This window comes from Cibotium barometz, chromosome 47 (assembly GCF_041138505.1).
Source record: "Cibotium barometz isolate CiBa-2024 chromosome 47, ASM4113850v1, whole genome shotgun sequence".
In the NCBI taxonomy this organism is placed as follows: Eukaryota; Viridiplantae; Streptophyta; class Polypodiopsida; order Cyatheales; family Cibotiaceae; genus Cibotium; species Cibotium barometz.
The window spans coordinates 19,389,546-19,402,101 of NC_141092.1; the positions used below are offsets into that span (position 1 = coordinate 19,389,546).

General features: G+C 39.4%; 2 protein-coding genes across 2 annotated transcripts; both read right to left on the bottom strand.

Moving 5' to 3' along the window:
* Positions 1 to 1,776: 1,776 nt before the first annotated feature.
* Positions 1,777 to 2,483, bottom strand: LOC147611473 (uncharacterized). The gene is made up of 2 exons (XM_086784561.1): positions 2,171 to 2,483; positions 1,777 to 2,018 (listed from the first exon to the last, which is right to left on the bottom strand). The coding sequence occupies exons 1-2, from the start codon at positions 2,371 to 2,373 to the stop codon at positions 1,778 to 1,780; spliced, it is 444 nt and encodes a 147-aa protein (XP_086640687.1). The 5' UTR covers positions 2,374 to 2,483; the 3' UTR covers position 1,777.
* A 3,685-nt stretch (positions 2,484 to 6,168) lies between these two features.
* LOC147611474 (uncharacterized) lies at positions 6,169 to 6,986 on the bottom strand. The gene is made up of 2 exons (XM_086784562.1): positions 6,662 to 6,986; positions 6,169 to 6,509 (listed from the first exon to the last, which is right to left on the bottom strand). Exons 1-2 carry the CDS (start codon positions 6,862 to 6,864, stop codon positions 6,269 to 6,271), a joined length of 444 nt encoding a protein of 147 aa, XP_086640688.1. The 5' UTR covers positions 6,865 to 6,986; the 3' UTR covers positions 6,169 to 6,268.
* Between the last annotated feature and the right edge of the window lie 5,570 nt (positions 6,987 to 12,556).

Below are 12,556 nucleotides of genomic sequence, written 5' to 3' on the forward strand. Positions count from 1 at the left end.
TGTTTACATAAGGTTTTGGTCTTCAATTTGTGCAAAGTTTGTGTTTTATTAATTTTTTTGTTTGATTTTGAGTAATTCTTCTCCAAGATGTCATAAGATCCTGATAGTTTCTGTGATTTTTCAGCAGTACTACTAACTTCAGTTTGAGCTTACTTTTCACATCTGACCTTCTCAACAAATTCACCACCAGCAGGTATGGCTAATAACTCTATAAATGATTTGCTCGGTATTCTTTCCAAAGAGGATAAATTAGGTGAGTCAAATTACTCCCTATGGAGTTTTATGGTTAGAAATGTCCATGTTATAAAGGGTTTACCCAGTCTTAGTGGTGATGAGCTGCCCTACTACTCGTCAAAGGGGTTAGGGCCATCAAACCTAGCCTTAGGTTCCTTAAACTGCTGCTGTTCAAAGAAGATGGGATTCACATGATACTTAAGCTTTGGCATTGATTGCCTTAGCAGTTAAATGGTCTATTGATTATCGTGTTAGTTAAAAGGTATATTGATTATCTTGTTAGTTAAAAGGTCTTTGTCTGCACCTTCCGTATTTCTTCTCGAACCTGTTGCAATAGCTAGTCCGAATCCTAAACCACTTGGTATGCGCCATAGTTTCCTGTTAAAGTTTCAAAAACTCGATCAGGTTAATATTTGGATGTCCACATACCACCTCAAAGAGTCTTTTTGCTCGTTGCCTCCACTGTATCATTGAAAAATGCATAAAACCCCAATAAAAGGCACAATTCCCAATACACCAAGATGCACAATATTCTAACAATTTGTCAACCTCGCGGACTTGCTTTGTCTGCGCCTTCAGTATTTCTTCTCGAACCTGTTGCAATAGCTAGTCCGAATCCTAAACCACTTGGTATGCGCCATAGTTTCCTGGGGAAGTTTCGAAAACTTGATCAGGTTAATATCCGGATGTCCACATACTACCTCAAAGAGAGTCTTTTTGGTCATTGCCTCCACTATATCATTGATGGCATGCTCCAGCAATGGCAAGAACTCCTCCCAAAGAGTTTGGTGCTCCTGCCAATAACACCACACCATCGTAATCATAGTCTTGTTCATGCTCTCGGTCTGGCCATCTACCTAGGAATGAAGGCTGGTACTGAACTATAACTTCGTCCCCAACCCATAGAACAAGACCCTCCAAAAACCTCCAGTGAATTTTGGATCATAATCCTCTTCGAACATCCTTCCCAAATGAAAAGCCTAGCCACCTCCTAAGCATCTGCGTCTGACTTGCAAGGAATAAGGTAGGGTTGCTTACTTAGCCGATCAACAATTGTAAGAATACAATCATTCTAGGAGCTCTAGCTCTTCAGCAAAGTCCCTCCCATGGCAACTTTGGAATTGGCAATGGGTGAAGCTTACCGGTAGCATTCTTGGTGTCTAGCTTTGACTTATGACAAACCTGGCAGAACTGTACGTTATGATGAACATCTTGCTTCATGTGAGGCCAAAAGAAAAGATGGGATAACTTCTCCAATGTCGGCCCCTCACCACGGTGGGGAACATCATCTGCCTCGTGTAGAAGCACTTGGCAGAAACCACCACCCTTGACGACACAAAGTCAATCCTTGTAGTACAACCACCCATCCCGTATGGAGTATTCTGAAGCAATGCTATGCACACATTTGCTCCAGGTAGACATAATGTTACATTTTGCTTTGGTTTAAGTTAAAGGGTAGGTGGCCATACCTTTGAAATAAGTCAAGCCATACCAAAAACTTATTCTGCCTAAGTCATCCTTGTAGGAAAAGAGTGGCATAGCTTTACAAAACTCCAGTCCCCACCCAAGTGTGCAGCAAACAGCCTCGGGGACCCCAAATGCTCGTTCTACCCTTTGAATAGGAGCTGTTAACAAACCCAACCCCTCCGTCCTCAGATCCCGACAAATTAGCACTCATGCTCACGGTCTGGCTGTCTCGGAGCAGAGACGAAAAATCTGCATTTAATGCCCCGACGCCCCTCATGGCACCCAGGAAGGTGTCTTCTACCCCAGGCCATCTTTGCCTACACTCCACAAAGTATAGCAACAGAACGTTTCAGTCTTCCAACGCACGATGCTTCTTTGAAGGCAGAACTTGATATGGATCGACAGATTGCATGGAGCATAGTGACCATCTTCTTTGAAGGCAGAACCTGATATGGATCGACAGACATACCTGGGGTCCAATCCAGCAACTTGCTCGAGGGGCAGGGTAGGAAAGGAGTCAATGTCGATAGGGTTTCGCATCCACGGCAAAGCAGGTAAGGCACGTGTAGCTGCACGAGCAGAGCCCTCTGCTGCTTCTAGTTTTACATCAGGAGGAGGAGGGTCCTGCTCTTGCTTGTTTGTGGAAACCTCTTCTCGCGCCCGCTTCCCCATCGGTAACTCTCACTAAGTCGACGTTCGGGGCTGGGGCAGCTGACCTTACTGTCACTCACAGTCGAGGAATATATTTCAGTCTATAAAAATTGTACTCTAAGAACCTTTGATCAACAATAGATAGATTCTTGTACTCTTCAGGGTGTAATTCCCCAAGGTTGGCCCTTCATTCTTGTGTATAACTATTCAAGTGCTATTGCCTTGTCTATGTTGTCTAGTTGTATCAAAAATTGTGACTTGTTAAACATCACAGAAGGGCTTGCATTTTTTACGTCCTCGATCAATTTTTTATGGCGGTAAGTTACTGTGTTATGTGATTCTTTTTGGCAAGCCTATCATGTACCCTAATGTATTTTCTTCTATTTGGCACACAAGTGATGCTATAAATTATGTCTTGCTTCTTATATCCTTACGCAGGTGCCTTGTGACAGATTTATAACATATTGCAATCGTGGTTATCTATTTTTGTTAAAGGATCATTGATGTTGGTTGTATAGCTCCTTATTAAAGGCTCATGTAATTTTCTCTATTATTATTATTGATCGGGTTGCATCATGTCCATGGTTGAACTCATCCATGAAAACTATTAGAGAAGTATTAGATTTATGGTAGTATTGTACTGTGACGCCATATACTTATACCATGGGCACTTTTGTCCCACTGGGGTTTTTTCCATGGCCATCCAAGTGTGAACGGGCACCTTAGGGTTACCTAGTATATAAGCAACATCATCCTCAGTTTAGGGTTACTGCTCATTTGTATTTTTGCTTTGTACTTGTAGAGAGCTTCATCTCTCTCACACTTTACACCTCTGGGTTCTTGTCTTTGAGCAGTGTGTTTGTCTGTGTCCAGCTCCATTCTATGAGCTAAGAGTGGTGCTTCCAAGCTTTCCATAGCCTTGTTTTTTCTTTTTGGTTTTCTATCAATTTGCAGCTCTTCATCATCAACGGTTGGTGTTTGAAGCTTTCTTATTCAAGCTTTCATAACTTCCTAGGAGGCTTCTCTCTCTCAACAGTGAAGGAGACTAGTTCACCACAGCAGTTACTGCATGGTAGATAGAATTGCCCAATTCTACAATCATTTTCATGTGCAATCACTCGATTCTATAATTGTTTTTACATCAATGATTCCTATTTACAATCGTCAACGATTTCAAAAGACTAATCAATTTCAAAAGTCGGATCGTCACAGCAATCCTACTTTAACGATTCTACTTTCTATGATCGAACGATTCCACTTTTTTGGATCAATGACCAATTTCACCTTTTTGGATCATTCAATTCCACTTTCTCCAATCGATTGATTCCACTCGTTCGAGCCTACTTCTTTAATCCTCTAATTTCCAAGTTGGATCACCCAATCAATCAACGATCCGAGTCGGATCATCGGATCCATCAACAATCCAAAACTCCAATCGACGATTCTACTGTTAATTTTTAGCATTTTCTGATTGTTTTTATTAGTCGTGAACTCTATGATCAAGTGGGGACGCCCATGCAATCATTACTTTCATATATTAATGTGGGTGATGCCATTATTTTAATTTCATATGTGAAGTATGTAGATCGGGTCAATATTTTTGTATGGGATGTGCCTTTTATTTATATCATTTTCTAGGATTAATGTGTTTAATTAGCTATGTCCACTGGTGTGAAATAGTTAGGATTAATGTGTTGTGCTTACTAATGTTATTTTGGTGTAGGCAATGATTGAGTGGTGGACTATGTGTTAGTCACGCATGGAACATGTGTTGGACCATAATGAGAAATCTTGGAAGACATCTAATCACTTCTTAGGTTTTCATATTTGGCATTTATATTTTTTGGAAGGCCTTAGTCTCAAACCTTTGTACATACCAAATAGTGTTTTATACTTTTGGTAGGCCCAAGACTCTATAATTAGGCTTGCTATATTTTTGGAAGGAGTTTGTACGCCGCTCAAAGACTCAAAAAGCTATTAGGCTTTATTTTTTTAGTATATTTTTATAAAAGCAAGCATCAATATATTTAAATATGGGTGAGCAATACAATGGGCCACACTCACCCAGGAGAGATTGAACCCAACCTTGTGTCGCTTCTCTATTTTCAAGCTTTCATGGTTTATGTTGTTTTGTTGAATTGTTTACATAAGGTTTTGGTCTTCAATTTGTGCAAAGTTTGTGTTTTATTAATTTTTTTGTTTGATTTTGAGTAATTCTTCTCCAAGATGTCATAAGATCCTGATAGTTTCTGTGATTTTTCAGCAGTACTACTAACTTCAGTTTGAGCTTACTTTTCACATCTGACCTTCTCAACAAATTCACCACCAGCAGGTATGGCTAATAACTCTATAAATGATTTGCTCGGTATTCTTTCCAAAGAGGATAAATTAGGTGAGTCAAATTACTCCCTATGGAGTTTTATGGTTAGAAATGTCCATGTTATAAAGGGTTTACCCAGTCTTAGTGGTGATGAGCTGCCCTACTACTCGTCAAAGGGGTTAGGGCCATCAAACCTAGCCTTAGGTTCCTTAAACTGCTGCTGTTCAAAGAAGATGGGATTCACATGATACTTAAGCTTTGGCATTGATTGCCTTAGCAGTTAAATGGTCTATTGATTATCGTGTTAGTTAAAAGGTATATTGATTATCTTGTTAGTTAAAAGGTCTTTGTCTGCACCTTCCGTATTTCTTCTCGAACCTGTTGCAATAGCTAGTCCGAATCCTAAACCACTTGGTATGCGCCATAGTTTCCTGTTAAAGTTTCAAAAACTCGATCAGGTTAATATTTGGATGTCCACATACCACCTCAAAGAGTCTTTTTGCTCGTTGCCTCCACTGTATCATTGAAAAATGCATAAAACCCCAATAAAAGGCACAATTCCCAATACACCAAGATGCACAATATTCTAACAATTTGTCAACCTCGCGGACTTGCTTTGTCTGCGCCTTCAGTATTTCTTCTCGAACCTGTTGCAATAGCTAGTCCGAATCCTAAACCACTTGGTATGCGCCATAGTTTCCTGGGGAAGTTTCGAAAACTTGATCAGGTTAATATCCGGATGTCCACATACTACCTCAAAGAGAGTCTTTTTGGTCATTGCCTCCACTATATCATTGATGGCATGCTCCAGCAATGGCAAGAACTCCTCCCAAAGAGTTTGGTGCTCCTGCCAATAACACCACACCATCGTAATCATAGTCTTGTTCATGCTCTCGGTCTGGCCATCTACCTAGGAATGAAGGCTGGTACTGAACTATAACTTCGTCCCCAACCCATAGAACAAGACCCTCCAAAAACCTCCAGTGAATTTTGGATCATAATCCTCTTCGAACATCCTTCCCAAATGAAAAGCCTAGCCACCTCCTAAGCATCTGCGTCTGACTTGCAAGGAATAAGGTAGGGTTGCTTACTTAGCCGATCAACAATTGTAAGAATACAATCATTCTAGGAGCTCTAGCTCTTCAGCAAAGTCCCTCCCATGGCAACTTTGGAATTGGCAATGGGTGAAGCTTACCGGTAGCATTCTTGGTGTCTAGCTTTGACTTATGACAAACCTGGCAGAACTGTACGTTATGATGAACATCTTGCTTCATGTGAGGCCAAAAGAAAAGATGGGATAACTTCTCCAATGTCGGCCCCTCACCACGGTGGGGAACATCATCTGCCTCGTGTAGAAGCACTTGGCAGAAACCACCACCCTTGACGACACAAAGTCAATCCTTGTAGTACAACCACCCATCCCGTATGGAGTATTCTGAAGCAATGCTATGCACACATTTGCTCCAGGTAGACATAATGTTACATTTTGCTTTGGTTTAAGTTAAAGGGTAGGTGGCCATACCTTTGAAATAAGTCAAGCCATACCAAAAACTTATTCTGCCTGAGTCATCCTTGTAGGAAAAGAGTGGCATAGCTTTACAAAACTCCAGTCCCCACCCAAGTGTGCAGCAAACAGCCTCGGGGACCCCAAATGCTCGTTCTACCCTTTGAATAGGAGCTGTTAACAAACCCAACCCCTCCGTCCTCAGATCCCGACAAATTAGCACTCATGCTCACGGTCTGGCTGTCTCGGAGCAGAGACGAAAAATCTGCATTTAATGCCCCGACGCCCCTCATGGCACCCAGGAAGGTGTCTTCTACCCCAGGCCATCTTTGCCTACACTCCACAAAGTATAGCAACAGAACGTTTCAGTCTTCCAACGCACGATGCTTCTTTGAAGGCAGAACTTGATATGGATCGACAGATTGCATGGAGCATAGTGACCATCTTCTTTGAAGGCAGAACCTGATATGGATCGACAGACATACCTGGGGTCCAATCCAGCAACTTGCTCGAGGGGCAGGGTAGGAAAGGAGTCAATGTCGATAGGGTTTCGCATCCACGGCAAAGCAGGTAAGGCACGTGTAGCTGCACGAGCAGAGCCCTCTGCTGCTTCTAGTTTTACATCAGGAGGAGGAGGGTCCTGCTCTTGCTTGTTTGTGGAAACCTCTTCTCGCGCCCGCTTCCCCATCGGTAACTCTCACTAAGTCGACGTTCGGGGCTGGGGCAGCTGACCTTACTGTCACTCACAGTCGAGGAATATATTTCAGTCTATAAAAATTGTACTCTAAGAACCTTTGATCAACAATAGATAGATTCTTGTACTCTTCAGGGTGTAATTCCCCAAGGTTGGCCCTTCATTCTTGTGTATAACTATTCAAGTGCTATTGCCTTGTCTATGTTGTCTAGTTGTATCAAAAATTGTGACTTGTTAAACATCACAGAAGGGCTTGCATTTTTTACGTCCTCGATCAATTTTTTATGGCGGTAAGTTACTGTGTTATGTGATTCTTTTTGGCAAGCCTATCATGTACCCTAATGTATTTTCTTCTATTTGGCACACAAGTGATGCTATAAATTATGTCTTGCTTCTTATATCCTTACGCAGGTGCCTTGTGACAGATTTATAACATATTGCAATCGTGGTTATCTATTTTTGTTAAAGGATCATTGATGTTGGTTGTATAGCTCCTTATTAAAGGCTCATGTAATTTTCTCTATTATTATTATTGATCGGGTTGCATCATGTCCATGGTTGAACTCATCCATGAAAACTATTAGAGAAGTATTAGATTTATGGTAGTATTGTACTGTGACGCCATATACTTATACCATGGGCACTTTTGTCCCACTGGGGTTTTTTCCATGGCCATCCAAGTGTGAACGGGCACCTTAGGGTTACCTAGTATATAAGCAACATCATCCTCAGTTTAGGGTTACTGCTCATTTGTATTTTTGCTTTGTACTTGTAGAGAGCTTCATCTCTCTCACACTTTACACCTCTGGGTTCTTGTCTTTGAGCAGTGTGTTTGTCTGTGTCCAGCTCCATTCTATGAGCTAAGAGTGGTGCTTCCAAGCTTTCCATAGCCTTGTTTTTTCTTTTTGGTTTTCTATCAATTTGCAGCTCTTCATCATCAACGGTTGGTGTTTGAAGCTTTCTTATTCAAGCTTTCATAACTTCCTAGGAGGCTTCTCTCTCTCAACAGTGAAGGAGACTAGTTCACCACAGCAGTTACTGCATGGTAGATAGAATTGCCCAATTCTACAATCATTTTCATGTGCAATCACTCGATTCTATAATTGTTTTTACATCAATGATTCCTATTTACAATCGTCAACGATTTCAAAAGACTAATCAATTTCAAAAGTCGGATCGTCACAGCAATCCTACTTTAACGATTCTACTTTCTATGATCGAACGATTCCACTTTTTTGGATCAATGACCAATTTCACCTTTTTGGATCATTCAATTCCACTTTCTCCAATCGATTGATTCCACTCGTTCGAGCCTACTTCTTTAATCCTCTAATTTCCAAGTTGGATCACCCAATCAATCAACGATCCGAGTCGGATCATCGGATCCATCAACAATCCAAAACTCCAATCGACGATTCTACTGTTAATTTTTAGCATTTTCTGATTGTTTTTATTAGTCGTGAACTCTATGATCAAGTGGGGACGCCCATGCAATCATTACTTTCATATATTAATGTGGGTGATGCCATTATTTTAATTTCATATGTGAAGTATGTAGATCGGGTCAATATTTTTGTATGGGATGTGCCTTTTATTTATATCATTTTCTAGGATTAATGTGTTGTGCTTACTAATGTTATTTTGGTGTAGGCAATGATTGAGTGGTGGACTATGTGTTAGTCACGCATGGAACATGTGTTGGACCATAATGAGAAATCTTGGAAGACATCTAATCACTTCTTAGGTTTTCATATTTGGCATTTATATTTTTTGGAAGGCCTTAGTCTCAAACCTTTGTACATACCAAATAGTGTTTTATACTTTTGGTAGGCCCAAGACTCTATAATTAGGCTTGCTATATTTTTGGAAGGAGTTTGTACGCCGCTCAAAGACTCAAAAAGCTATTAGGCTTTATTTTTTTAGTATATTTTTATAAAAGCAAGCATCAATATATTTAAATATGGGTGAGCAATACAATGGGCCACACTCACCCAGGAGAGATTGAACCCAACCTTGTGTCGCTTCTCTATTTTCAAGCTTTCATGGTTTATGTTGTTTTGTTGAATTGTTTACATAAGGTTTTGGTCTTCAATTTGTGCAAAGTTTGTGTTTTATTAATTTTTTTGTTTGATTTTGAGTAATTCTTCTCCAAGATGTCATAAGATCCTGATAGTTTCTGTGATTTTTCAGCAGTACTACTAACTTCAGTTTGAGCTTACTTTTCACATCTGACCTTCTCAACAAATTCACCACCAGCAGGTATGGCTAATAACTCTATAAATGATTTGCTCGGTATTCTTTCCAAAGAGGATAAATTAGGTGAGTCAAATTACTCCCTATGGAGTTTTATGGTTAGAAATGTCCATGTTATAAAGGGTTTACCCAGTCTTAGTGGTGATGAGCTGCCCTACTACTCGTCAAAGGGGTTAGGGCCATCAAACCTAGCCTTAGGTTCCTTAAACTGCTGCTGTTCAAAGAAGATGGGATTCACATGATACTTAAGCTTTGGCATTGATTGCCTTAGCAGTTAAATGGTCTATTGATTATCGTGTTAGTTAAAAGGTATATTGATTATCTTGTTAGTTAAAAGGTCTATTGTTCTGCACATTCTCTCGTGTAAAAAATCCATGCTTGCTCGAAACACTCTAGAAACTATGTATCAGGCTAAAAATGATGCATGTGTTGCTTTTCTCAAAAGGCAACTTGATAATGAGAAAATGTAGGAAAAGGGTCCATGAATAAACACAACCAAGTTGCAGGACTTAAGACAACAGCTTCTCAACATTGATGAGATCATTCCTGACAAATGGTTAACATCACTCTTAACTCTTTGCATGAATCTTATCAAGGTTTCAATACTTCCCTTCATCTTTCTTTGAGAAGCAATGCAGCCCCTTACCTGTCAGGGTTTCAATACTTCCCCCCATCTTTCTTTGAGAGGCGATGCATCCCCTCTTACCTATCAGGAGCTTGTTAGCTTATTATTGCAAGAGAAATAGTGTAGAAAGAATGCCTTTGAGAGTTCTAGCATTAGGCTCTAGCAATCAAGGATAAGGGCAATAAATTTTAATGGAGGACCAATTCAAACATAACTTCTGACACCAAGGGTGATTTCAAAATACCAACGAAGGTGACTTAGTGGTAATACAAGAAGCCCAACCATGAAATTGAACTTCAACATAAGTAAAAGAAGGAAAAGGAATCAACGAGGGTTCCAACAGTTTTGCCTCTGGTTTGGACAAATTGGACAAATATGACAAGTGTGATATTGCTTGTCTAGTAGACATTTCTAATGCAATAAAAAATTCCGAGTTGTGGCATGCTAGGTTTAGCTACACTTCTATTGCAAGTTTGATGCTTTTGTAGAAACATAAGATGTTAAAGGATCTTCCTCAACTTGATCCACCACCAAGATGCATCCTTGCCAAACTTTCTTACCAAATTTTTCCAAAGAATATAGCAAATAGAGCTTGGTCACAAATTGCACACAATGATGTGTGCGGTCCAATGAGGACTACGTCTTTGGGAGGAAACACTTTGTTACATTCATTGATGATGACTACAGCAAAGTACAACTAGTCTTACCACTATGAAGCAAAAATTAGAGGTATTTTCTTGTTTTCAACACTTTATTGCTATGTTTGAAAATGAAACTGGATGAAACATGCTTAAAAGTTTAAACTTGCCATTCAAACAAAGGAGGGAAATACATGTCTAATGCATTCAAAGATTTTTTATCACAAAAAGGCATTAAGAATCAGTGTACAACTCCTTATATAGCATAATAAAATGGTGTTGCTAAGAGAAGAGACAGGACTCTCATGGAGATGGCTAGACGACGAATGGTTAAATGTCAGCAGCTTCCATATAAGTTTTGGATGGAAGCAATTCTTTGTGCTATCTATGTGTTGAACACGTGCCCCATGAAATCTTTGAAAATTACAACTCCTTATGAGGCTTAGTTCAATCCAAAACCTAAGGTTGAATACATGCACATTTTTGGTTGCCTGGCATATGTACATGTGGCCCAGCACAAAGCAGAACCACTAAGCATAATGACAACAAGGTAATGAAATACATTTTTATTAGTTATAGTTTTGAAAGCAAAGGTTATTGTCTCTACCATTCTCTCACAAATAAGAATATTGTTAATAGGGATGTTGTTGTTGTAGAGGTTTTTTGTCTATCCATCCTCTCACAAAGAAGATTATTGTTAGTAGAGATGCCACTTTTGTAAAGGATTTTATCTATCCCATGATGAAATTTAATAAGCATTCCTATGTTGATTCTCCAAACATGTTTGATGGGTTATTACATGTGCTAGTGTTTGTTGATTGTCAACAGATATTGCCTACTGATCCTTGTTTGTTGCAAGGGGAAAATGCTCAAGGATTTGATGCACCAACTTCATAATAGCTAGATGATACTAGAACCACTTCTTCAATAGATATTCCTGAGTTTATATTTCTTAATTCTTTACATAACGTGGATGAACCTGAGTCTTTTGAAGAGGCTTAAGAATATCCAAAATGGGTAAAATCCATGCATGATGAAATTCATGCCATTCAAAAAAAACGATACTTATGGATCTATCGCTTGGCAAGAAAGCTATTGGTACTAAGTGGGTTTTCAAAATCAAAAGAAAGGCTAATGGATCCATTGACACATTTAAGGTCAGATTTACAAAAGGTTATGCCCAATAGAAAGGGATTGATTATTATGATGAAACTTTTGCTTCCACTTCCCGTATGACCACTATCGAATTTGTTATTGCTTTGGCAGCCATCATGGATGGGAAGTGCACCAATTGGACATTAAAACAATATTCTTGAATGGTGACTTATAGGAAGAAGTTTATGTGAGTCAACCATAGCAGCAGCTGATTTTGTCCAACGTGGTCAAGAATAGAAGGTATGTGTAGGCTTAATAAAGCTTTATATGATTTGAAACAAGATCTCGGAGCTTTGGTATCAAAATATTCATGCTTATTTGACTCAAAAGGGATTTCAAAATAGTCCTATGAAAAGAACTTTATAGGTGAAAAAGGACAAGTTGACTTTCTTGTTGTCATTATCTATGTAGATGACATGCTAGTGATAGGAACCAATGAGGATTTCATTACAGCTTTCAAGGGTGACCCTGCCTCAAATTTTGAGAAGTGAGGTCTTGGTGTTTTACATTACCACTTAGGTATGCAATTTATATAGCAAGACTATGATACAATCATTAAGCAATTAAAGTGCTACTCAAGAGGTCCAAATTCCAATATGGAAAGTTACAAACCAATCTCTATAGCAAGGGAACCTGGTGTAAAGCTTAGTCTACAAGATGTTGATGAACCATTCAATATAACCACTTATAATCAAGTTATTGGATGACTAATCTATTTGTGCAACTCATGGCCACACATCCAATATGGTGTGCCATAGATTTTCAAAGTTCATGCATTGTCTAGGCACTAAGCATTGGTAGGCAATCAAACGTATCTTTAGATACTTGTAAGGTACTCGAGCTCTTGGATTGTTCTATGCTAAGTGGTTATTTAAAATTGCATACCTTCAGTGATTCTAATTGTGGGCAGGCAATTACGATATATGACAACACATGTGGAAAATTGCTTCTTTATCAATAATTCATACATATCTTGGCTCAATAAGAAGAACCAACTATGGCAACATCATCTTGT